This window comes from Apus apus, chromosome 12 (genome assembly GCF_020740795.1).
Source record: "Apus apus isolate bApuApu2 chromosome 12, bApuApu2.pri.cur, whole genome shotgun sequence".
Taxonomy (NCBI): Eukaryota; Metazoa; Chordata; class Aves; order Apodiformes; family Apodidae; genus Apus; species Apus apus.
The window spans coordinates 7731421-7757876 of record NC_067293.1 but is presented as its reverse complement, the minus strand read 5'-3'; the positions used below and the strand labels follow the sequence as shown (position 1 = coordinate 7757876).

Here is a 26456-nt window from a genome sequence, read left to right as displayed (position 1 = left end):
TTTTTGCTGAGTGAATGGAGCTTTTTAGAAGCAAACACAGAGCCCCAAAACAAGTCCCTTCGCTGTCGCAGAGTGAGAGGTGAACTCTTTCTGTGCACTGGCAGGGATTTCAGTGGAGCTGCACAGGGTCAGGTTTGGTTTTGATCCTCTGAAGCTCAGCTTGCTGGTGCTATGTGAAGTTAATGCTAATACCTATTTACCCTTGCAGTGCCTTGCAGTCACTCCAAAATCCTTTTTCATTGCTTTCCAACCTTGTCTAAGAGACAGAACAATTACTGCAATAGGAGTACTGGGGCCACAGGCTGAAGGCTGATGCTGAGTACAAGTTCCTCTTCCCAGAGACACCCAACCACGTGAAGGAGTGGGCCAGGTCTGCTGTAGGGATTCAGTGCTGGCACGTCATATACATGTAGAAAAGCCAAATAAAGCAAAATCAGAGGCATTGGCAAGATTTGGAGATGAAGGCTCAGGCAAGGAAGGGCTCTGGCACAGGGCTGTCTGTCTTCAGTGAACAAGGTGCTGGGGAAAGACAATTGCTCAGAGTTTTGCCTGAGCAAAGAAATCTGGATAAAAAAAAACTTGCCAAAGTTGGAAGACTCTTACTGAAATCCCACTTTAGACAGATGCACTCCTGGCTGGGTGTTCAGGGGTGATGGCAGCTTGGGCTTCAGGGAGGTGGGAGGCAAAAGCAAAACAAGCACATTTCCAGACCCACCTGTGGGTGACAAAGAAGGTGCATGTATTGCAGAAGGAACATTAGGTATGTGATAAGCTGTTGAGCAGCACATTAATCTGTGACCACAAGGCATTGTCTGCTGACAAAAGTGCTTTTAGGGGTAGGAACTTAAGAAAAAGTCTCTATATCAGATCTCTATGTGACCTGTGTGGGATGAAAGCAAGCAGCTTGGTGGAGCACACTGTCTCCATGCTGACCAGCCACCTCCACTCAGGTGTCCCTGCTACTGCAGGACTTGAGCCATCTTTCCAGACAATACAATTGGAGCAAAGCTAATGCCAGACCCCATCTACCTCATTTGGAGTAAGAACCTCCCCAGGTCCCATCCTGCCATCCAGTACATAGAATTCCACTCAGGAGATTTGCCTAATTTTCACTCAAGCATAGCCTGAGATATGCTTTCATGCCATGAGTAGGTAGAAAGACCAAGAACTGGTGAAACTTAACCCTTTCCCAGCACATTTTCACCACCCTGGAAGTTTTTTTGGCTAGAGAAATCTCCATGCAACTTGACCCCAACACAACACTGGGCTGAAGAGGTTGCAGCCCCCTAAAACTGAACCATCCAAGGTGATTCTTCCAGCTGGTGCAAGTCTGTCCTGAACAGAATCAGAATAATTTTGGTTGGAAAAGACTTTTTAAGGTCATCAAGCGCAACTGTTAGCCTAGCACACTGCCAAGTCCACCACTAAACCAGCTCCCTAAGCACAGCATCTACATCTTCTAAATTCCTCCAGGCATAGGGACACCACCACTTCCCAAAGCAGCCTGTTCCAGTGCATGACAATCTTTTCAGCAAATAAATGTTTCCTAATATCCAATCTAAACCTCCCCTGGCATGACTTTAGCCCATTTCCTCTTGTCTTATTGCTTCTTATTTGGGAAAAGAAACCACCTCTCTCCAACCTGCTTTCAGGTAGTTATAGAGAGCAATAACGTCTCCTCTCAACCTCCTTTTCTCCAGGTTGAACAACCCCAGTTCACTCAGCCACTTCTCACAGGGCTTGTGCTCCAGACCCTTCACCAGCTTTGTTGCCCTTCTCTGGACTCGCTCCAGCACCTCAGTGTCCTCCTTGTAGCGAGGGGCCCAGAACTGAACACAGTACTCAGCGTGTGGCCTCACCAGTGCCAAGTACAGGGGCACAGTCACTTCCCTGCTCCTGCTGGCCACACTATTTCTGATACAAGCCAGGATGCTCTTGGCCTTCTCAGCCACCTGGGCACACTGCTGGCTCATGTTCAGCAGGCTATCGACCAACATCCCCAGGTCCTTTTCCACCGGGCAGCTTTCCAGCCACTCTGCCCCAAGCCTGCAGCGTTTTGTGGGGTAATCGCCCTTTGCCTCCAGGCAAAGCCCTGCTCTCTGACCCAGACACGGGCTGGTTTCTAAGCCAGGTGCTTCAGCTGGGACAGGCATTCAGCCTAGCCCTGCTCACCAGGCATCAGCCACTGCTGCTGGTGACAGACTGTCTCACGCACTGTCAAGAGAGGCTGAGTGGATGCCATGCAGTTTGTGTGTAATCATTTGCCAGGAAACCAGAATTTGTTATTTCCAAAAATCCGTAGGACAGCACTAAGCTTTGAGCCCATGTTTTTCAAAATGCACACAGATCCCAATACATGTCTTTAGCCTCATGCAGAAAATAGAGCATTTTTAAGTGAGGTAATGGTGGTCTTAACTCAGCGAATTATTTAAATACTTTTGCAGAGGAAATCTCAGTGCCATAACACTTGAATTAAAAAAAAACAGTTTGCAAACTGTTGGTGCTATTTCCTCCACAAGTAAGACCAGAGAGAATGAGGTACCTGTCAATGGATTTCTCTTTGAACTCGGAGAGCTCTTATTTCTATGTTTAAATTATTTCATTTCATACCAACAGCAAACAGTGCTCTGGTTATAAAGACAACTGTTCCGCTGGTGATGGGAGACAAAAGCAAGCAGCTGTGCACCTCCATCTAGAAAAGTACTTTATCTCAGAATTAAGCTGTCTTTCATGACTTAAAATGTCATTCTAAAAATTATAGTCATTAAATAATTTTTTTAGACCTATGACATTCTGTAACAAAAACTTTCAGAATTTTTCCTGATAAATTATCATTGACTTAATAGAGCCACTTTTTTCCCTGCCAGAAGAAACAGAAAGACCTTTCCCACCTTTGTAACAGAGGACTCTGGTGATGCCTCCTAGCAGCCCATCCAGGAGGCAATGGGAACATGGCAGGTGATCCCAGCCAGAGGCAGGCTGCAGGCTCTGGGTGAAGCTGCCTTTACCTCCCCAGTTGCAGTCCCAGCCTATCCTGGGCACGGGAAGCAGCCAGGGCTGGATGCACACCCCAAACTCCACTTCGCAGGGGAAGTCTCCAAACTCCTCTCTGAAATCAAAGAGACAAACCCACCTTATTGAAAATGAGCTGGTGCAAACGCTGAGGGACATGGCATGGCTTCCCACCACAGGTTGGGCCAGCAGCTTCCCTTGCTGCATGTGAGCCAGGAAGGGGGGGCTTGCTGGCATGCTGGGTGTTGGTTAAGGATCACTGCCAGGTCCTGCAGCACCTGCTCCAAATTACTTCCAGCAGGTAGAATCATAGAATGGTTTGAGTTGGAAGAGACCTTAGAGATCAACCAGCTCCAAACCCCCTTCCATGGACAGGAACACCTTCCTGTCCATGCCTCATCCAACCTAGCCTAGGACACCTCTGTGGAGGGGGCGTCCACAGCTTCTCTGGTTATCCACAAGATCTCTGCTGCCGCTTCCTATTTGTGGGGTGGGTGGGAGCCTGCCTCCCCGTTTTGTCTCCATACAGGAATCCCCCACCTGTGGCAAGACAGGGCAGTCCCTTGGCAGCACCACCTGGATCTCCAGTGCTCCAGGAAGTAGCCCAAAGCAGGGGGAGTGGGAGCCCTCCACATCCCAGCACATCTGATGCAGAGAGCAGTCAGCTGGGGCTGGATCCTCAGCAATTCCCCACCCTGGTCCCGAATACCCAGCAGGTGCAGGGTGAGGTGCCATGGAAAGGCGAGCTGGCGGTTGCAGGCGCCGCGCTGCAGCAGCGGGCGGGCAGGAGCCCTGCATTGCAGGCTGCTGTGACAGGGAGCAGACAAATGCCTTCAGCCAGAGGAGAGGGCTGTCACCCCCTGTGCTCTCCCAGGGCCTGGCTCCATCTGTCGCTGTTGCCCAAGTCTTCTTTTCCACTGCTGCTCTGCTTACAATTTTAAATAGCACAGTACGACAGGAGCAGCACGTCCCAAGTGATGAACCAGCATTTTTACCGTGTAATTCCCTATTTACTTACTTTTAACTACAGCATCTCCTCTTGATCTTTATCTGATGAGAGCAATCACTTTCCATCAGGAATCAGGTGATAAGCATTTAATCACCTGCTTTGGATTTCTTTGGGCTCCTGCGTTGCTGGCTTTGTCATCAGTTGTTCACACTAGGTTATGAACAAAATACTTTCATGCCACAATTTGTTGTCTGGTTGATAAACAGGCATCTTTGGCCCTAGGCAAATTCATAGTCATTACTTATCATGTAAGTGGAAATCAAGTGGCTCATGTAAGCCTGCCTCATAATGTTTCTGGGTAGCATGCAGGCAAACATAAAGGCACCCCATTTTTCAGCCCTGCACCCACAGTCATAAGAGGAAAAGGAAGTTGCTGTGCTTTCTGACCCCACATCTCCCCTTCTCTTGCTGCAGGAGCAGTAATCCAGTTTTCCAGTAGACCCCTGCACATTAGATCCTGCATGACAATATTAGCTGACAAAGTCATCTTTAACTATTTGCTAACCTGGGCAGTGAGTCAGTGCTAAATTTCCCCTTCACCATTTGCAAAGTGGTTGAGGTCTGGGAGTAAAAACTGATGACACCCAGATCTTTTCCACCTTTAGGTATAATAAATTGTGCTTCCTTAAAAAAACACACCCAAACCAAACAAACAGCTACAGAGTGAAAAGAAGAAACAACTCCCTTTCCTATCAGACACACACTTGAATTCTTGAAGGCGACCTGGCACATTTTCCTAGAGTCCCAAAGAAGGTGAGGTTTGCTTTCCAGGCTCAGCAGTAGAGCTCCAGGGAGGGCTGAGACAGGCTGAGTTCCCACTGTTCTCATGAACACTTAGTCACAATGTCCCAGGACTCATCTCCAGCAGGGGAAGCTGGACATCATCTCACCCTCACCACAAGTACAACCAGCTCAGGCACTCCCTGGAAAGGGGGGAGCCTTAAATACTCATGCTCAAAACCTTCCAGCCTTTTGCTCCTGATGCAACTGATCAAGGACTAATTGAAAGCAGGTTTTGGCAATGCTGTGGCAGAGACCTCTTTGACCCAAACCTCAAAGTGCTATTATCTTATTTAAGCTACTTAGAAAATGACACCTGCTCTGTGTGTGGACATGTCAGAGAGCTTTGGAAACCTTGAAAGCTTTGAGTGCTGATGCTGAAGAAAACTGTTTCGATTGGCATCTGGTATTGCCAGAACAGGGCTTCCTGCTTTCTGACCATTCTGGGCTGGAAGACCTGGTGAAATGTTTGGTTTTTTGTGTGGTCAGACACAGGATGATGCTGTGGAGCCAGAGGTGGGGCAGACAGGGTTAGCAGCTGCTAGTCCAATGCATCCCATGGGAAACCCAGATGTGAAACCTTTCCTAGAACCAGTATTGCTTCTCTTGGTGGGGCTTTGCTTTTCACTCTGAGCTGCCGAGGGTTGCTGCCAGCACCAGGACGTGTTCATCTGTCCACTGGGGGGTACTGCTCTGGCTGGTGGTGCCTGGGGTGCACAAGCAAGTCGTGGAGCTGCTGGTCTCCTGCAGAGCTGAGGGTTCCAGCCCAGCCTGAGGCTTTTCAGTGTCCTGGAGGCCAGATGCTTTTATTCAACAGAACAAGCCCCTGGTGCTCCCTGCACAGATGAGGCCCTCCATGGCCTTGCTCCCCTTACACCAACTTTTGTCATGTTGCACAGCAGCAACACAGTGGCACAGGTCTCTTGCTCCCACCCCTGACTTTGCAGACAGCCCTGAAACAGATATTGTGTGGCACCCACAGGTGCTCAGTACATTACCCCAGGATTAGGACATCTCTGGCAGGGCCAACTCTAGCAGGTCTATTGGTGCTTGCAGCCCCCTCCAGATTGCATCTTGAACACTGACATGTGGTGGTGCTGACACTGACAGAGCAGTAAAGTGTGCAGAAGTGCTTTGTTGCTGTGACAGCAACTTTGCTCCCTCATGTCTCAGTCCCAAGTGTGTGGGCTTGGAACAGGCTGCCCAGGGAGGTGGTGGAGGCACTGTCCCTGGAGGTGTTCAAAAAACAGATAGACGTGGTGCTTCAGGAGATGGTTTAGTGGTCACGGGGTGTAGGGCTGACAGTTGGACTTGATGAACTTGAAGGTCTTTTCCAACCTTAATGATTCTGTGAGTGATCTGCTGGCAGCTCCCAGTGTGGCCATGGTGGTGGAAACTGAGCCATGGGCTGCTCCCTGAAGCTGTAGGACACCATGGGGTACGTGGGGCAGTGCTGCTTCTTCAGGTGCTTTAGGAGGAACTTGGAGGCCTGTCCTTCCCCCTGAAGTAAGGAGAAGATGAGTCAGGACCTTTGGGGAGATGGACACCAGTGTCCCTCAGTGTCCAGCGCCTTGCAGGGCAGCTCCCAGCAAGAACTTGTCTTCTCGTGCCCACTGGGACAGTGGCCTTTCTGACCTGGCCTCACATCATGGTGCTAATGGTGTCTGCTGAGAAGCAGCCTGGAGCCCACTAGATGCAAGCTGGTTTTGTCAGGTGCATTTTCCTCACCACTCCCTCACTCTTGCTGGGTGCTGAGCATGTCAGGTGCTGCCACCAAATAATTTAAATGATTCCTAGTAAGCCTTGAAATCAAATTGCAACAGAAATCTGGTCCTCAGCTGGCTGCCCTGGTGCACAGAAACACAGTTTTCCTGTGACTTCAGAACCCAAGGGAGATGCAGTGCCTGGAGCTGCAGACAGCACTGCTGGAGCCAGGGCTGTGCTGCCCATCCTGCCCCATCCAGCTTGTCCCGCTGCTCAGTGACCAAGGATAGGGCAGAACTGGAGATGCTGGGGGTCAGAGGTTCCCTGTGGAGGGCAGCAGGGGGGATGGAGCCTTCGTGGGTTGTGGTGGCTCAGCAACAACTCGCTGACTTTAGCAGAGGCTTTTAGACATTTCTGTTAATAGGTTTCAAACATAACCACCATTAGTCCCTCCACAAAGAGAAAGTCTTCATTATGCAAATTCTCATCTTAAAGCTTTATTCATGTGCTTCCTGGCAGGCTTTCCTTTAATCTCAAGAGCAAGATTGCTTGGAATTACCATATACCCTTGTTAATTGCATAAAAAAAAAATAAATTCAGCAGAGGTTGTTTTTGCCATAATCAAGAGTGACTTTGATTAGTACTTCTGGAAATCAAAATGTTTCAGTGGGAATGGAGAACGAGGGCAGCAGCATTGTCTCCTCCTCCATCAGGACAGGGGCCATCCCAGCTAGGGGCTGTGCCCTGGACTGGGATGATGCACCCCCAGGCTCAGCAGAGAAGTCCAGCTGCTCCAAGGATGTCCTTACCCTCCTGGCCCACCAGCACTGCTCCCAGTGATTGTCGGTAACATCCCAGCTCCAAGGAGCTCCGTTCTCTCTTCGTGCATAGGACTGTGCTTTGGCTGTAGTAGTCAGCAAGAACTTGAGATTTGTGAGCAACTTGGCACTTGCAAGTAAATGTCCCAGGTGTTTGGCAGGCAGCTGGGGTCAGTGCCCAGGCAGAGGTGGTGGAGAGCATCAGGGAGTCTGAAGCTCTGGTCTGTGCTGACCAGGATCACTGCTCTGGCTGGCATAATTGTTCCATTGCCTGATCCAGGGGAGGTCCTTGAAGACCCCTGGTGCTGCCAGAGGCACCCCAGCTGCTGCAGACCATACCTGCACCCACAGAGGAGCAGCCATGTGCCCCCTGCAGACCTTTGGGGCTGTATCTTTGCTGAGCCAGCAGGACATGTCACTGCAAGGATACAGTCCAGCACCAGCAGCACAACGCAGCCCTGCACCCCAAACCCCTCAGTCCCCAGAGCCCCACAGAGCTGCCAGCGCAGCCGTGGGTGCCCCGTGCAGGGAACCACCTGCCCATGCTGACACCACAACCCAGAGCCAGAAAGACAAGGTTGATCTGTGGGGAGACCCTGGGGCACTGGGTTACCTTGGCACGCTTTCCTGCTGCTCTCCCACCCGCTGCCCGCCGCGCCGCTCCTCAGGCAGATGCACACAAGTCAGGCAGTTGGAATTACTTTCTGCTGCCCTTGTACCTGCTTTGCATTCTCCCATAATCTCCCAGGCTGTCAATCTTGTACCCGTCGCGGGCTCTCAATTCCCAGGGAAGCTAAACACATATATATTGCACAAAGAGATCTGGGGGCTGGCTCTAAAAATGGAACACACCTCGCTCCGAGTGCTGCAGAGGGCCTACCAATGCACTGGGTGTGAATTATGATACTGTAATTCAAGCTTTGTCAAACAGTGGGGCTTAATTAGAATATATATATAATTGTAAAAACTAAAAAGCTGACGAGTACAATTGCCTGTTTGAGCTGTCTGCTACAGAAAATAATGAGGAGAGAATACATTAAGGCACAAAACCCTTCTACCTTCAAAGAGCAGCTAGCTCTGATTAAAAATACTCCCAGCAAGGCGAGGGGATGCAACGAGAGGCAGGGGAGCCTGCGGCACCAGCTCAGCCATAACTCTCACCTCTGTTTTACAGCCTCCACCCACCACAGCTGCAGCCTTGGGGTCCCCCCACCTCCCTGCTCTGGCATTGGGGGATTCATGTTGGGTACCATGAGATGTCCCGGCTTAGTTTCTTTTGATTGTCATATTAAAGAAAAATACAGAGAACAAGTCGTGTTTGCCCATTTTCCCCCTGTCATAGACCTGAGATGCCCCAGTGCCCTCGGTCAGCTGGCACGCAGGGCCAGCATCACCTCCCAGCTGCCTTTGCTCCCAGCACCCAGAGACAAAAGTTCTTCCAAGGACCCAGTGCAAGGGTGGGGAAAAAATCTCCCAAACTAGTCATCAACCCCAGCAAAGATCCTGTACTGCTCCCTGACACCAAGTAACCATCAAGGTAGATGTGTCCTGAGTGCTGGTTGGCTTTTTAGTGTCTGGCTATGAAATGCTGCATTTGTTATCCCTTAATAACTTAGTAAAAGAATAAGGGGGAGAGTGTTCAGCTCTTACCTGTTGGAGGGAGCAGACCAGTTTGCGGGCCTCTGACAGCAGCGCTTAGTTATTGATCCATAAAAGGTGTAATATGTCTCTGTAAAACCCTTTGCATGAAATAAAGTTGTTGTCAGCTGCAATTAAGTGGCAATCTATTAATAAACCTTGCCAACGCCTAGGGAATTCCTGGGTTTATATTGCCCTGGAAAAGGATCTCAGCTTGCTGTGGGTAGCGGTGGGAAATCCCTGGGGAATGGGCTGTGCCAAGCTGTTTTACATCAACCCCACAAGGGCAGAGGGCCCTGAACACCCTTCGCCCCCCTGGACCCACTGGCAGCTCTTTGGAGGATGGTTTTGGAAGTGGAACATTCCTCTCATCCTGCAGGAAGAGATGCCAAGGGTAGCTGTCACCAAGCTAGGGAGGTGTAAATGCTGCTCAGCCAGCAGGTCCAGTCAGCCCCCTAGAGCCAGGCAGGGGAGAGCCCGTTTTCTGAGGTAGCCACACGCTGCCCCACAACCCCCACAGCCCGGGTGAGCTGCACACATCCCCCAGGCCATCTGCTCCCCCTCACTTTCACACTTGGTCTCCTACATCAAAGGTGAAGCACGGGAGGATGTGCTGACAGCAGAGCTCGGCGTGCAGCAAATCAGCCCTTAACATTTACTTAATCACGGAGAGCAGAGAGAGAAGGAAGGGACGGCTTTGAGCATACCAATGTGAGTCTTGGTGCTGCCACCACATCCCTCCTGCCGGCCCACCCTGCCCACCATGGAGGCAGGGGCAACCAAAATGAAAGGCAATGACAGCACATGTCCTCAGTAGGGTCTGAGTGCCTCTCATCCTGCCAGAGACGCGCCGCGGTTTTCCCCTTCCACCTTTTTTTAAAACACAGTTTAAAATAGAAAGACAAGAATGACGGAGCCCCACTGGTTCCTGAAAATCCGGTAAAGGCTGGGGAAAAAGCTGTGCTGGGAAAGAGACCCTGCATTAAATTAGTACCTACAGTACTAAGCTTGGGACAGTCAGCCACCACAGTAATGAGCCTGTGGGGTCTCAGCAGGACCATGCTGGGGGTTTGGCAGCACCCTGTCCAAGTGTGAGCTGGGTGGTATGTTCACAGCACTCTGAGTGGTCTTGTACCTTCCTTACTTTGCTCCTTTGCACCATCAGAGCACTTGGTAACCCTGTGACTTCATCTGGGCTGTCAGAGCAGGAGAGCATCACCTCTCAAGCTGCCACTGGCAATAAGATGCAAAAGGCAAATATTTTGGCGAGGAAGGGGAGGGGCATGTGAGGAAGCTGAGGGTGCCAAGCTCAGCCTTGTTGCGCTGAGCAAGGGGCTCATCCACGTGCCTCATTTTGTGGATTTTTCATGGAGGTAACCGGGTTCCACCTGGAGTGGTGCATCATCTGTTCCTCTGCACTCCCATGGGAAGCGTTGGCATCCTTCAGCTCAATGAGAAACAGCCCTGGGCTGGGACATCTTATTACTTACACAACTCCGCAGCAGCCGTTTAATTCCCAGCGCTTTGCCAGGGGAGAGAAGCCCATAGCAACTCTCCAGCCATAAACCCTGCATTTAAATCACCCTCAGGTTTGCTGAGTGTACATTTAAATGGACGGCAAATGAAATGAGATGCGATGTGTGAGTGAGTGAAACCGGAGCTGGAGGTGTTGCAGTACTTAGTGACCACTCTCAGTAAAAGTTTTTCACCAAAATGCTGATACCTGCTTTCTGATGGACTGGTGCCTTCATGTTGTTATTGTCCTTGTCAGTAAAGCTTTAAATTTATTCATGAAGCATGCTGGAGCTCAGGTGGCAACAGCTAAATCCATTTAGCAGTAGGAATACGGGGAAAGCCATTTTAATGTTCTCTTGCAGTGCTGCAGTACTTAGCAAACCCAAAGGATATTAATTACTCAGCATGCTCTGAGATGTAAAAGCATGAATTTATCAAGACAAATACATTCAGAACTAGGGTAAGTCAACAGTAATTAACGCAATGCAAAAAAAATAAGGCAGAGAAAGGAAGGATTAGGTGGCCCTATCACAGGAGAACACGGCACAGCGCCGAGTTATTCTTGGGATATGATAAGGTGACCGGAGTTGTGGTGAGGCACCTCTAACAAAAAAAATCAGCCTGTGCCTGTCAGGTGTATCCCTGGGATGGAGGTTTGGTCCTGGTTTGTGTTACCAAGGCAGAATGATGCAGGCAGTCTCTAAAATGCTAAGTTGTGCTTGGCAGCCCGCAGCAGCATTTCACACGAAGCCTTTGATGTTGGGAGGCACTTGTGAAGAAGAGGTGTGTAGGGCTTTTCTGCTTCTCACCACATTTGTCTGCGCTGTCCCAATGTTTTCATGGTGTTCAGCAAAGGTATAATCGTGAGCACAGCCACAGATGAGTGGCAGCTTGGGAGATGAATTGGTAGGCTCTCCTTGGCAAATTTAAGCATAGCATGTGTTTTTGTACCGTGTCCATTAGGGCAGACAAATGGAAAATCCAGAGATGACTGCTCTGCAATTTACCAGTCACAGCATCTGGAGAAGGCTGTTGTCTTCCTCATCAGCAGTGATGGGTCAGCTCGAGGCAAAACAGAAAGCCTTTTAAAAACAAAAGCAATTTGAGCAGACTAGTCTAGCTATGTTGTGTTTAAAGGTGGTTCACTTTGTGCAGAGCGAGTACAACCAGTGCTGATTCTTTGTCTCCAGGTCATGGGGACGACTCTAGTGACTTCAACCTAGAAGATGCCCTGTTTGATGACCTCAGCACCAAGCGACGTAAGTCACGCTCATTTCTTCTTTTCACGAGGACAGAACAAATAGATGTTAATAGATGCAATTTGTTCTTTGGGATGTGATGCTGGTGGGAGGGTGGTGGAAGATTTGAGCGACCCCGTCGTCTGCCAAGGCACGTGGAGTGTCCAGGCTTGCTAACAGGTGGTACTGGCCATAGTCCTGGAGACGCTGGTTGCTGACTTTGTGCACTTGGCTTTCTGATTCCCATGAGCAAGCCTCAGAGGCACACCAGTGCTTGATGTAGCAATGACACTGAACGCATAGTTTTGGCTTCCTTGCATGAGTTAGTAACATGTACCATCTGACATGACCCTGTGTGCCTGGAAGCAAGCATGTTAACCGCTCTCCAGCAGGTGAGGACACCCCCTGAGCTCAGCTGGGCAGGAGCAGTGCTAGGTCCTGCTCTGGTCCCTTCTGAAGGGAATGCCTTGCTCCTGGCATGCTGATGTTTAGCCTTTGGCTTTGAAATATATAACTTTTATGGAAGCCAGAGTCAGGCTGTGTCACTGGGGGAGCACGGGGCCTGCCAGAGCTCAGCCTCAGAACTGGCAGAAACAGCATAGAGGGCAGGGGGTCAGTGGGGGGTTTGCACCACCCTGGAGGTGGAAATTCAGCAGAGCAGCTCTCATTTTACACCAAAAAGAGAGAACCTAAGAACCTAACTGCCAGTGCAGGAGCTGATGGGAGGAGGTTCATCTCCCTGCTGGGTGTATGTCACACACCTCCTGCTGAGCTCAAGCTGGCTCTGCACCCAGACATGCCACCAGCTCCCCTTTGCTGCCTGGCCATGGAGGTGCCAATGCCAGTGCCCTCACTGCCCATCCCTCCTTGTGCTGATCATGGTCACCATCCCCAGACCCAGTGTCCAGCTGGGCAATAGCCCGGAGGGCTCTGTGAGTGATGCCAGTGCCTGTGATCCCAGGAAATACACCTACCAGTGTTTAAGTGAAAATATCACAGGGTTTGAAACCTCTTACTTTATAGTCTAACAACACACAGACACTCGTGCTGTGTTACACTGGAATTTACATGGAATAAAGAGTCAGGATGCCCCACAGGTCTCTCCTGTGGCAGGACAGGTTCAGCAGGAGAGCGATAGGATAGACCATGGGGTATCAGATTTGCTCACGGGTGTGAGGGGTCTCATCTAGGATTTTGTAAGGCCTTTACTACAGTATGTGAGGAGAAATGCCTACCAGCCGCCTTGTGCAGAGGGAGAGCAGCTTTCCCCAGGCTGGAGTCCCAGCTGTGAGCAGGAGGAAGGAGCAGCACCATCCACACAGCTTCCCCTGCTGCTGCATCCCACTCTGGACTTCATCACATCAGCCCTAGAATAAAAGCAAACAAAGGGTCTGGAGACAGGTCACATCAAACCATACCCAGCACACAGGAAATGAAGCCCAGAAGAAGCACGTGAGTGTTCAGAGGAGCAAATGGAAATTAATGGGAATAGAGTAGCCACAACTCTTGCTCATAATTTATTCATATACTTGGTAGGGCTAGCCACTATTAATAATGGTTTACAGGGAGGGGAAAAAAATAATCAACCTTCCCCAAAGGCTGACTGTAGCTCATTTTAGACCAGGAGGAGCCAGAGGAGCTGGGATCTGAGCATCAGGGTCCCACCAAAATTCCTCCAGCTGACAGGGAATCTCCTGTACATAATGCAGCAATGGAAGTGATCTGTCATTTAGCCAACTGACCAGGCAGGGGACACCAAAACACTGGTAGCTTGCTCCTGTTTTCCATGCTGTTCCATACAGTATCCATCCTTGCTTTGTTTGCTGCTGTCCCCAGGAGTTAATTCAGGGTCCATCACAGCTCCACTCTCCATGGGATGGGATGCTGGCCTGCTTGGAAGCAGTGTTGGGCCCTGGCCATGCTGTGCCTGCAGAGCTCCAGGCCTGATCCTGACCCCATGCAGCCACAGCTGGTTGCCTTCACATATGGCCTGTCCTGGGTCCACCTACCACTGCAGGGGGGTTGGTGGCTCTGAGCTCCATGTTTAGAAATGCAGAGCAATGACAGTCAGCTGGGAAGCTCAGGGTGAAACCATTGCTGTCTTTTCCACCAGAAGTGACACCTTCTCTGACTGATGTTTTCCTCCCTGTCTGTTTTGTCTCAGCCACACCCAAGGGACCCAGAAAGCCGGCAGGTGGGACAGGTGAGACCTTCTCGTGTGCTTATCATTTAAGCATAGGGCTGGATGTGCTTCCCACGGGGGGTTGAAGCGTGCCAGCCCCCTGTGGGCTGTGTGAGTGCTGCTGCTGCTGCCTTATCAGAGGCTTGGGGAAACCTTCACCTGCCTGTGAGAAAGCTGGTGGCAGCATGAAGTAAACGCAATATTAATATTTCTGTCCATGCTGAAGGCGAGTGGCAGTGGAACATTTATGGCCAAGGCTGGATTTTGCACACTTTGCAGTATCCTAATGGAAAAGACACAAATCACCACTCAACTATAGCAGGCTTTTGCTGCTGGCTGCATGGCAGCTGCTAGCTTTCCTTCCAGGAGGTAGCCCAGAGGAAATTTTCCTTCCTTTTTTTTTTTCTCAAGATATTCCCAACCTCCAGGGAAAGGCCCCAGCCTGATGACATGTCTCCATCCAGGGAAACCTGTCTCACCAACTGTTTGTGCCCTTGGGATGTCCTGGCTGGTCAGCTCCACAGCATCTGCCTGGGTTGAGGAAACTCCCTTAAATTCATCCGAGTTTCAGCAGTTCCTCTGGCTGAGTTCTGGCCACAGACACCTACTTAAATATAGCACAGTCACAAGAGCCGGGGGTTGCTCAACCCTGCCAGAGGAGCCTGAAATAAACTGCAGCAGGGAAGCACTTGGAAGTGAACCCGCTCACCCCTGCATAAGAGCCTTGGCACAAATTAAAGCAAATCTTACTGCCCAGCTCCTTGGTGGCCATGGTCTTTGCTAGGGACAAGAAAAGTCAAGTGCCAGAAGCCCGTGCAGGGCTTTGTTGTTTGGATAGCAGCCCAAAGGAGAGGCTGTTTGATCCAATAAACTCTCCCTGGGAAATGGATGCATGCCGAGGCTTCGTCTGGGCAAGTTTCTTCTTCCCCAGGGAATGCTCTTTGGATGAGTGATGGCAGTGAGGGCCTCCCGTGGCAGGTTCCTGTGCCCTAGCCCCATCTCCTGGGCGTGCTCTGCTCATCACAGGGCTGTGCAGGGAGCAGAGCATGTCCCACCACCAGCTTGATCCCTGCAGCACCTTCTTGTCTGCAGCCTCTGCCTCTTGGGAGATGCCAGAGGAGACCGGCAGGTCTCCCCCCAGAACTGCAGTATTTTGAGGCTGCTCAGGCTGGGCAGCAGCCACAGCTCAGATGGGGAGAGTTAAACAATGGCCAGGCTGATCTGAAGGCTCTGCAATCTGGTTGTGATTGGGCAGTGGAGCAGCTGGATGCCCCTTTCAGCTCCAGGCTGACACCAGTGCTGGTGGCCTCTGGCAGCGGTGCAATGTTGCTTGCACAGGACAGCAGAGCTGCTGCGAGGGGGGCCACATGCTGAAGTCTCACACCATCCCCATGGACAATGGAGGTTTTAACAACCCCTTCTCTCCCACAACAGGCTTTGATTTGGCTGATTACTTTGATGCCCCTCTGGAAACCACCACCAAACCAGCCAAGCCGACTCCAAAGCCCTTCCCCAGGCCGGGGAAGCCAGGTACTGCAGAGCTCCCCTTGCCCCCTGGAGGGTGTTTGCCTTTTGGGCTCCGGATGGGAAAAAACACTCCAGTAGTCAGGAGGCTGAGATTAGGCACTGACAGATGAGTTCCAGCATGTTTTCATGACCATCAATGGGTTATTTTAAAAGGTGACCACCTCCTTCTGCTCCACTGTCTTAGTGGAGCCAGCAGGGGAGATGCTCCAGGTTCTCGCTGATATATCAGGAGGTTTGTCACCAGCATTTAGTCATCCTCCCTCCCTTGCTGCCTCTGCAGCCCTTCTGAGGCTGTATGGGGAGGCTTTGCTGAGCAGCATTTGTAAAAGCTTTTAACCTGAACGAAGCCATTTGCTTCTTCTTAGATGGGAGATTTAATTGCTGAAGTAGAACATCTCAGTGGTGCCTGGTCCTGCTCCTGCACGGTGGGCGTGGCACAGGGCTGCTCTCGGGGTGGTGACATGTATCTTACCAGCAATGTGGTGGGGGGGGGGTGGGATTTCCTGGTGGCTCTACTTGTCCCCTTCTCAAATTCCAGCCCCACTGGCACATGCCCTGGCACAGGGGATCCTACAAGGGCACCCACCGCCGACACCAAGGGTTTGAGCATCCCCAGGGCACCAATGGGTGGGGGGTGCCCCTGGTGTTAGGGGAGACCAGAGCACCAAACTGCCCCAGGGCAGCCCCAGTCTCCCTGTGGGAAGGGGGGAACATCCCCATCCTCTTCTAAATGCACATTTAAGAGGGTAACATCATCTTGGTCTCTTTTTCCCCCCTCCCTCCAGACAGCAGCTTTTGGGATGTCATCCACAGCACCACAACCAAGCAGCCTAAAACTACGAGGGCCCCCCCCAAGCCTAACCCAGGTGAGGACAAGCTCCCCGGCCCACATGGCTCCACCTCAGCTCTGCTGCCAGTGCAGAGGCTTTGGGATGTGCTGTGATGGCAACACTGCCCCTCAGCCTGGTGTTCCAGCCTCTAGTTTGTTCACGAGATATCTAGGAAAAATAAAATAAAAACCCACACAATACACAGGGTCTCTCAGTATTACACTGCACTTCCCTGGGGGTCTCACCAAGCAATTGAGTGACAGGCTACTCCAGCTGGCACAGCACAGGCACCTCTGTCCCCTCCCAGGTGTGTGCCCTTGATTTATCCAGTTGCCAGGCACTCCAGCCACAGTGCCAGACCCTTTCTGTGGGAAGAACATGACATTTCTCACGGCAGCGGTGGGGGGTATGAAGCAGGATGGGTTTAGAAGATCTGCCACGATGCTGCATAGCTTGTTTTGGGGGCTTCATCTCCCACTGACACGTTTCCCTGGCAAAGCTGAGCATTTCCTTCATTAGTTAGCTGCAGAGCTCCCCAGCCTGTGGCCAGCACTGCTAACACTCGTGTTGTTTTTTTAGCAAAGAATCCTATGGATTTTGACTTGGCTGATGCCCTTGATGATAAGAACGATAGGAAAGATGGTGGGAGGCCGGACGTAAGGCCAGGTGAAGGTATGTTGACTTTCCCTCTCCATCCTCCTTGCCACCAGCCACCCTGTCCCGTGGGACTTGTGGAAGATCCTTCCCAGCCTGTCCTGGGTACAGGCTCTTGACTGCTGGACACAGGTCAGTGACAGTAAGGAGAAAAAAAGGTGCTGCCATGTCCCAGGCTCCTGCCTGCAGCCACCACCTGCTGCCTCTGCCCTGCCCCTGCAGAGGAGGGGGATGTTTCCTCAGACAGTGCAGCCTCTTCCTCCGGGACTGCAGGAAGGGAAGGAGCCCCTGCCTCACTAGTCCTTGGTAGAGAGGGACTCTGCCTAATGCCCTTCTGCAGGTTCCTGTCCCAGGGCCTCTTCTGACCCATTAAATTGTGGTGATTTTGTTAAGTTTCCCCTCCTCCCTGTACCTGACAGCTGTTTAACCCAGGGTATGTAGTGTTGGGGTTTGCAGTCATTGCTAAGACATAAATCTAGAACAGGCTTAAATCCTGGCATAACATATGCTATGGGCTAGGAGATTATTTTTTCCATCTCTAAAATGCTCCAGTGAATGAATCATTTGTCTATGAGGATTGTTCCCTCGAGCACTTGAGCCAGAAAACAGACTTTGCATGTCTTGTATATTGATGTCGAGATGGCCGTATACCCTGCTCACACACGTAATTAACAGTCAGATATTTTATTACATTGTGTTAACTAGGTGACTTGTCTGCACTTTGATATTCTGGGCTTGTTGAGGTTTCAGACTCCCGCAGGAAAGGTTGAGGAGCTGAGCCTCTGGAATGTGGCACCGGTCAAAACCAGCACACACCTTCCCCCAGCCGTGTTGCACCTGGGCTGCCTGTGACCTCACCAGGTTCTGGCATAGTCAGGGGGTTTTCTTTTTACACTCATTACTAAGCCCATAAATCAGTTAATTTCCAGGCCCGGCCCATCCACAGGCACTCACTTTTCAGGATCCCTCTCATCCCAAGCAAACCACACCCCATTCCTCCTTCCCATTGCACTGTTTTCCAGGCAGCTCTGGCTGCATTTGCCCTCACAGGAAGGCAGCTTTGGTGTTTTGCTGGGTGAATTTGGCTTTTGCAGGTTGGGAGGGTGAGCCCCCCTGCTGCTGCGGAGCTCACCTGAAACCTGTGGCCAGTACCTCCCAGTGGGGCTGCATCCCCCTTCGGGTGCCAACCATGCCAAGTTCTTGTTATTTTTAAAGGCTTTTCAGACGATGACCTGGCCAGCATTGTGGACGGGGGCTACAGCCCAGACAAGAAGAAAGGTAAGCATTGACCTACATATGTTTGTTTGCTCTAGCAGTTGCCTCCAGGGCAATAACCACCATATAGACCAACCTCCTAGCAACCTCCTTGCACAGAGCACAGCTCAGCTTCTCAGCAGGGTGTGCATGGGAAAAGGGATCTTAGCCATGGGGCCAGGGGAACACAGTTTTTGGCCTCCATGGTCACACCTTCTGCCAGCAGTTGGAGGTGCTTGGTTTTGATCCCATGGAGCCTCTGCAGCTCCAGCTGCCACCAGTGCAGACAGGACCCACATCTCCCCTGCCTTCATTTGCCTTCCTCCATGTGATCACCAATGGTTGAAACAAGGAGAAAAACCAGCAACAATTCGATAGCCCTGAGTGTTTGCGAGGATCCACAGCATGAAATATTAAAAGCAGTCAAGTAAAAAGATGAGCACCACAAGCCCAATCAACATTTAATGAATCTCTGTGCCAAGGACAAACCGCATCAAGGAGATTAATACAATGCTGACCTGCTTCCATAAATTCAGAATGTAAGTGACTGGGTAAGGACTGCAGCTCCCAGCAGGAGCAGCTTCTCCTCCCAAGCCAGTTTCTCCAGGGGAGGTGATGTTAAAATAGACTTCAAGCCAAGCGAGGATTCCCTGACATTGCAGAGCTTGGCCGGTCCCCTCCCTGTGGCTGCCTGGCAGCCTTTCGGTTGTTCTCTCTACACCGAGAGCAGCACGGGGTGGAGGTGCAGGCAGGGGTGTCCCAGGCAGGGACTGTCCCCAAAGCTCCCCCCCAAGTATGTGGTGGGAGAGCAGAGCAGCTTCAGACCTCTCTGAGAAGCAACAACAAGCTGCCCAGGGCAAGCAGACAAAGGTGTAGGGCAGCAAGGGGCAAACACTCGTCCCCAGCCCAGGGGTCCCTGGGGTTGCACTGCTGCCCCTACCCTGCCTGCCCCCTCCCTCCTGGGCTGCCCAGCACGGTGGTGGGGGGACCAGAGGGGCAGGGGGGACCAGAGGGGCTGGGGGGGTCACTGACAGGCTTGTGTCTCTTGCAGGTGCCGACGGCAGGATGGACAGTGACCACGGCAGAGGTGGGTGCCAGCGGGGCTGGTGGTGGGGTGGGAGGGGATGGGAGGGGCGTGTGCCCCCCCACACAGCACCCCACTCTCTCTGCACCCCACAGGCACAGTGGCAGAGACGGGGACAATCGCTGGCATCGCCAGTGCCCTGGCCATGGCGCTGATCGGGGCTGTCTCCAGCTACATCTCCTACCAGCAGAAGAAGTTCTGCTTCAGCATCCAGCGTAAGTGTCCCCCTGAGCGCCCCAGGGGCGCAGAGCAAGGACCCACCTATGTGCCCCCTGAGTCCCACTGCCATTTTCAGTGTGGAGACAGGAGGAGGTTTTAGGCATCCAGTGACCCAGAGCTGACAGAACAAAGCCCCAGTTGTGGGTCATGGAGCCCCCCCTGCCCTATTAGGCAGAAATCCAACAACAACAACCCCAGGACCTGCTGCCACCCCAGAGACTGCACAAAGCCCTGGCACACCCCCACAGATAGTCATAGTCACAGCCAAAGACCAAATACCATCCCACCCCAAAAGAGGCAAACAAAAAAAATTCACCCCAAAACCTCAGCAAGAGGTAAAAACTCACCAGGCAGCAGCAGAGGAAGCCCAGGGAACATCTGCAGCTTTGGCAGCCATGAGTGGTAGAACCCAACCCACCCTTCTGCAGGTGTGCAGCAATTACTGCAATTAAGTGCAAATTAAGCAACAAAGCTTCCTATTCCCAGAAAGCACCTTTTGCTGGAGGTTCCCTGACAGCCTCACCCCAGGGCATTGGCCTGGCTGTGATGGGCTCCTGCAGAATTACGGGTGGTTGCAAACAGCTGGAAACAGCTCTTTTTAAATTAATCAAATGAAATCTTCTGTGAGTCTCTTTAGCTCTGGGGGAAGGGTGTTTGGGGTTGGAAAGTTCTGCTGGAATCGTGCTATTTTCCCAGTTGTGCCTGAAACAAACAGGAGCATTTTGGTAAATTAGATCAGCAGGAACAGTCAAATGAATGTGATGGAATGAAACACCCTTGTATATTCCCCCCACTTAAATGATATTTTGGCAAGAATAAATAATTAAAAAAAAAGAGAGTAAAGACTTTGATGAGGGGAAGCTGAGAGACACAAAGCCCCAGAAAGATGGCAGGAAATTAAAGTTAATTATAAAGAAGGATTAATTTAAGCCATCAGACATAGCATGCTGGGCTAATGTCAGGCCTTAGATGCATTGCAGTGCATGACAGAAATCTAAGAGCCGTCAGCCACTGCAAAAGTGGCTTTTTATTGAAAAACATAAATTGCATTTGGTGTTATCCCAGCAAAACACGTCTGAGAGGAGGCAGCCATGCCGTGCAATGACCATTGGCTTGAAGCATGTAGGAACAGGCTGAGCCTCTCTCCTTCCTTGCTCACTGCCCTGCTCCCATGGCCAGGCTGGAGCTCCTGGTCTTGTTTTTGAGTCTCTTCTGATCAGCATTTGCTGATTCCTCTAAAGGATGAGGGCAGGGCTGCCTAGTAATCTTCATCCCACTTTATTTTCTAACACCTCATCTCTTTTGTCGCCAGCCCTGTCCTGGGCTGTTCCTCAGCCTCTTCTTGTCCCTCTGCCCAGAGCTGCTCACTGCTCAGGCAGGACAGAGGCCGTGGGTGCTGCTCTGGCAGCTCCTCTCCTGCCTTCACAGCTTGCTTTTATTTATTTATTTTTAGCTAGTTGCAGAAACTTTTCTTCTTTCCCATGCCCTGGAGGCTGTGGCTGCCACGTTGCTGCAGGAGGGCTCCCATGGTGCAGCTTTGCTCCAGCCCTGTTCCCTGCCTCCTTGCTTCTGTGTGAGGTACCAGTGAGCCCCATCCCAACCTGTTGCTGAGGCATAGTGGGTCCCTGCCATGCTTTGTGCTGCACTGAGATGTGTAGAAAGTTTAGAAGCCTAAAAAATCAGGTGTTGCGTGGCCACAGCGTGGGTTAGCTCAGCCTTCCTTGGCCAGCCAGCACAGCCCCTTCCTCTGCCTTGGTCCTTCCCTAATTGGCACTTACCACAAGCATCCCTGTCTGCCTTGCTCCAAAGAGGTCCTTTAGAAGAGCTGTAGAGGACAACTGAGGTCTACAGCACACCTTGGACAGTCTTAGCTCAATCTTCTGAGCTGGGCCATGGCAAGTGGTGCCACCTCTTTGCTGTCTTGCTGCCCCCAGCAGCCCCCAGGGGGAAACTTGTTGCAAACACTGAAAACTTCTTTGCGTTTAAATAAGGGACTTACTGGGGATTTGACACCCCACTGGGATCCTGCTTCATCACCACAGCCCTGCTCTAAAGGGCTCTTGCAGCTCTGTGTAACTCAGTTTTTAAGTGAGCTCGATGCCATCTCTGTGCCTGCTCAGCAGCCCCATCTCACAGATCTGCTCCGTGCCCCTCCTACCCCAGCACCTCAGCACAGTGTTAGTCTTGCTGCCTCGCATGATCAAGATGAAGCAAGAGACTCAGAAGAAAGGGCTGCTGCTAGAAGCTGTGCCTTCTGGACAAGCCTCTGTGGTCACTTTGAAATCCAGCAACACTTTCTCAGCACTGTCCATGGTTTATTGATGTCTCTGTGCTGCTGCTAATGCAGAGGAGGTTGCAAAAAGGCATCTTAGCTTTTACAGCAGATAGACCCATTACCAGAGTTTCTAAAGCATCAAAGCAAATAATTTTTAGTTTCTGTCCTCTCATCTCACTGTTTTTATTGTTACTTCTCAGAGGGACTTAACGCGGAATATGTGAAAGGAGAAAACATGGAAGCTGTTGTAAGCGAGGAGCCCCAAGGTGAGAACCTTGCTTTCCTTCCCCTGTCTGCATCCAGCCACAAAAGCAGCTTCATCTCAAAGCCCCTCGTGCTGTACTGAGCTGCCGTGTCTCTTTGATGAAGACTCCACTGAGGTGGTGCTGCAGCTTTTCTGTGAAACACCCACCACAGTGTTTCCCCCGGTTATTGCACACAAAGGGAAGCCGTGGAAGGAGACCAAGAAGCTCATGCTGCAAACAGTGACGAGTTCATGTTTAGCTTTCATATTTTCAGCCACCGAGAATGCACAGGAAAAGCATGATCCTTCTTTCAGTGACAGATAATCAAGGCTGATGCAAGGGTTTTACAATATCACATACAGCCAACCAGTACTGGACTCCCATTGCTTGCTCTCCACTTCTGTCGTGTGCTGTTCTACTCATGATTTCTTTTTTTTTTTTTTCTCCCTAGTTAAATATTCAGTACTGGAAACACAGTCAGCACAACCACCAAAGCAAGACAGTGTGAAGATGTAAAGCGTGGCCCAGGGCTAGAGAAGACTCAGTCAGCAGCAAATGGAGATCTTACATGCTTGTAATTTAGCTTTTTATTTAATTTGACTCCAAAGCTATTTAATGTGTACTTAGGCTTGAACTGGCTTTGTATTGCTCTAGGCTTTAGGTGAGCGTGGCTGTGTTTAGTTTTTGTTGAGGTATATGTTTACATCAAATTAATATAGTAGGTTTGGTGTCCAGTTGTATGCAAACCAATAGAAGGTGCTTCAGTAGTGGTCAGTTTTCAAGTAAGGGAGAAGGTCTTTTTCAAGGAGCTTACAGGAGTGAGGGCAGAGAAGTGCCTGTAAATAGCAACCAAAGCAAAGCATTCAAAGCCCTTTGTAAAGCCCCTCCAGCCAACCTGGGCACATGCACATTTCTGGAGGGTAGATTCCAGTCCTTCCTGTAGCTACACCTAAAAAATGAAGTGCCTATGGTAGGTCCTCAGCTGGGGCCTTGGGCTGAGGCAGGTGTCTCCCTGCTCCAAAGTCAGGAGTTGAGGATGTTTCACCACCACGCAGCGCTGGGTTTCTAACCACATAAAAGGACTTGATTTTCATGCCAAGTCATAAATGCAGGTAATATCAGGGTACACAACGTTCACTTTTAGCAAATCCCATTTGAATGCTTGGCTGTGCCAGATAAGAATGGAGCTGAACCTGCCAAGCCATACAGTCTGTCTGTGTGACATGAGACCTACATTGTCACTGAAATCAAAACTCCTTGTGTTCCAAGGACAGGGCCAGATCTTATTCACACAAAAACAAATTACAGATTTAACCTGAAAGAAAATACATCATGTAGGCATTGACTAAGCCTTCTAATGCTCCCCTGTCACAAGAGAAGTCAAGCTTTAACAAGCTACAATCCCCCCACCTTCTCCTCCAACCATTAACACCACTATTGAGAGCACCCCCTGGAACCTCAGGCAGAAAAAGTATTTAAAACTTCGTACTTTCTGTTACCAACTAACCTTTAAGAAAGGCAGAAGCTCCTGAGAGGATGGGTCCTCCATCACCATCCTGCATGGGATTCCTGCAGCTTTCTGGGAAGCATGGGACTGCATGTGGTGCTCAGTCCTGCCACCAGGACAGCACCCTGATCCACCTGACCTTCGCTATGTGGCAAGAATTTGTCTTTATATTTTTAATCCTGCTGCAGCCCTTTCTTCTTGCTGCTAAAATGTGGATACTATACATTTAACCAAATCCATGATGGCTCAAAAAGCATGCTCTGGCCTGAAGGAAAACACACTTTGCGTGCTCTTTATATATAAACCTGAAATGTGTGCATTTTGTACTGTTTTGCAAATACCGTATTTTGTGAATGTATGTTAAAAAAAAAAAAAAAGAAAAAAAAAAAGAACATTTTCAGTTTGATGTACAAATTCACAGCTTTCAGGTAGACACAACTTACACAAGGCCTTGCCAGGAGGTGAAGCAGCCTAGGAGCACTGCTGCCTAACAGCTCCATTTGAAAGGAAATTGCCTCGTAACATGGTTAAGTATTTTGCAGTTCTGCACAATTCTTAAAGCCTTAAGCTCTAGCAGAACAGTTTTGTAAGGGAGACAAGTTCTAGGGATATAATGGTGCCTCCCATGTATCCAGAACACTTAGGCTACAACAATACTGCTGCAAACCACTGCTGCTTTGTTTTACTTTAAAACAAAATTAATCAAATTATTGGCTGCTCAGAGAATGGAAGCAGAGGAGATAGAGATGGGCTACACTCTGTTTGCTTACTGCCCAAGAAGGATTCTCATGGAGGAAGCATGGTCTGCAGGATTGGGATCATCATGTGCAGGAGCTCAGGTGCTGAGTTTGTGCATCTCCATTCCCAAGCACCACTGTCTGCTTTTCTGTCTTAGCCAAACACATTTGGAAGCTATAACATGAAAAATGTTTTTAGAAAGTTATTGTAGGTGAAGTGTTACAAGATGGCATTGACCATCACTAGGAGCTGTTTTCCTAGCTTTGATGAAGTGACCCTAACTCCATTTCTTCTTCTGTGGATGCCCAGGTTTGCTGCAGGTGCAGAGCATTTGGTTTACTGCATTTCTGTTTCTGTGCCCTCCCTGTTTGTCTGGTGGACAGTGCAGTGGGGTGTCCAGCACTGCTTAAAGAATGCAGCACCAGCCCCTCTTCTGGGAATCCATACACTAGAACAGATGAGAACCGTGTCTAATTCACAAATACTACACTTTAACAACCAACCAAAACCAACCAACCACAAAGCTGTTTCACTGAAACAAAAGCACCCCAGTTTTCAGAACTCAGAAGTTGCTCCTTTCCCCAAGGCCTTTGTGGAACTTTGGTGAACACTTACACCTCAGTGTGATTTCTAGTTATGTGGAAAACTATAAATGTAGAGTGAAAGGGAGCACTTTTCAAAAAAATTTACAGTAACAGAATTCAGGATCTCTTTCTCTGGGATTGAACATAGGACATTATTGACAAATAACCACAGTAAAGAAATTAATCCTTAAGTCTTCTCTTCAAAACTGGTCAAAAGTCAAAGTCTTGATGTGCTAAATGTTAGTAAAGGCTCTAATTGCTTTTTTATTGCAGCCCATCTCCATCTGATCTGTCAGACCAGTCTGAGAAATAGGGAGTTTATACATCATCTATATTATAGGTATTATAGCAACTGAGAGGATTCCAGTGTATTTTCTTAGTAGTGATCCAGGTTCTGAAACAACTGATCTGGCATTGACCTCTCTAAATATTTTAATTAGTGTCTGGTCTCTTTAAATCTGGATATGGAATTTTTAAAAATCCTGCACTGTAGGTTCTGTACACATGGTATGAACTTTCTCGTCCTTTATTAAAAAAGGCCATAAAAACCTGAAAACTGGGATTTATTTTTTTCACAAGTCCAAAACCTATAAATACAGCTGCCCTGAGAGTTCATGTACTTACCTGTGCTGTGCACTCTTAGCACACCTCACTTCTTCAGCTTAATTAAGCTATTTTTAACAAAATAATTCAGAAAAAGTAGAAGATTGAAGAACTGAACTAGCTTTTTCCCTGTGGTTTATTCTATCAATTACTTCTATTTTCCTTTGGCAATACTGTAGTAGTTTCTTTGTTTTCGATCCTTCAGCTGAGAATACTCTGACATGAATTGCAGATATTTTGGCACTATAAACTCAGTCATTTTCATGCAGCCCCACTAATGAACCCTTCTAAGTGCTATATTGTCATTCTTAACTACTCATTTGCTGTGATAAAAGTGGAATTAGTCCATAATACCATTTCAAATTCTGAAAAAGCAAGCTGAGTCGACAGGCTAAGGCTTTTTAAAGATCTGCCTCTGCAACAAAGGAGGTTCAGGAACAAATGAAGTTCAGAGACAACAACATTGTGAAATTAGAGAATCCTTTCTTTTGAGTGAAGTCGTGACTTAAAAGCAAGGGACAATGTTTGGTGATGCAGAAGCATCTGTACCAGTGCATGTAAGTATCATGGGGGTAAAGATCAGAATTTGACTGCCATTGGAAAATGCCAAATAAAACAAGGTGACTAGTAAGACGTTTTAGACTTGTTGTTTTGTGGGGCTTTTTTCACGTTGGAAGTAAACTCACTTGGAATGGTGGGCTGCATCCTTATTGGGTGTCACTCGTCTGTAACCACACTAAAAGCTTCATTTGAAGAAACAAACCAAACTGGGCTTGGTGAGAAAACAAGTATCATTATGAAAACTTTAATGTTAAAAATGATGTCGTGCCTACACACACATTCTCCTCAGGTCACCCAGTAGCTAAACTCTAGGCAGTGCCCTGTCCCTGGCAGCTCTCAGCACAGCTGGTTTGGGATCCTTTTTACTGTCCAAGGTTTCCTGCAGTTTTCTTTGGAATTCCACATCCAGTAGATGGATCTCCCATGCAGTGCCAGCTAAGCATTTGTGTATGCCCTTTGTGTAATGATGCAGTGCTTAT

At 49.6% G+C, this 26456-nt stretch overlaps 1 protein-coding gene across 1 annotated transcript in view; it reads left to right on the top strand.

The window, feature by feature from the left end:
* Positions 1-26047, top strand: part of CD99L2 (CD99 molecule like 2) — a 30534-nt gene extending 4487 nt beyond the window's left edge. The window contains exons 2-11 of the mRNA XM_051630139.1: positions 11667-11735; positions 13879-13917; positions 15331-15426; positions 16209-16289; positions 16833-16925; positions 18123-18185; positions 19213-19248; positions 19341-19460; positions 21940-22005; positions 22436-26047. Of these exons, the coding sequence (XP_051486099.1) occupies positions 11667-11735; positions 13879-13917; positions 15331-15426; positions 16209-16289; positions 16833-16925; positions 18123-18185; positions 19213-19248; positions 19341-19460; positions 21940-22005; positions 22436-22500 (728 nt within the window). The 3' untranslated portion in view covers positions 22501-26047. The remainder of the gene's footprint in view (positions 1-11666; positions 11736-13878; positions 13918-15330; positions 15427-16208; positions 16290-16832; positions 16926-18122; positions 18186-19212; positions 19249-19340; positions 19461-21939; positions 22006-22435) is intronic.
* Positions 26048-26456: the final 409 nt, after the last annotated feature.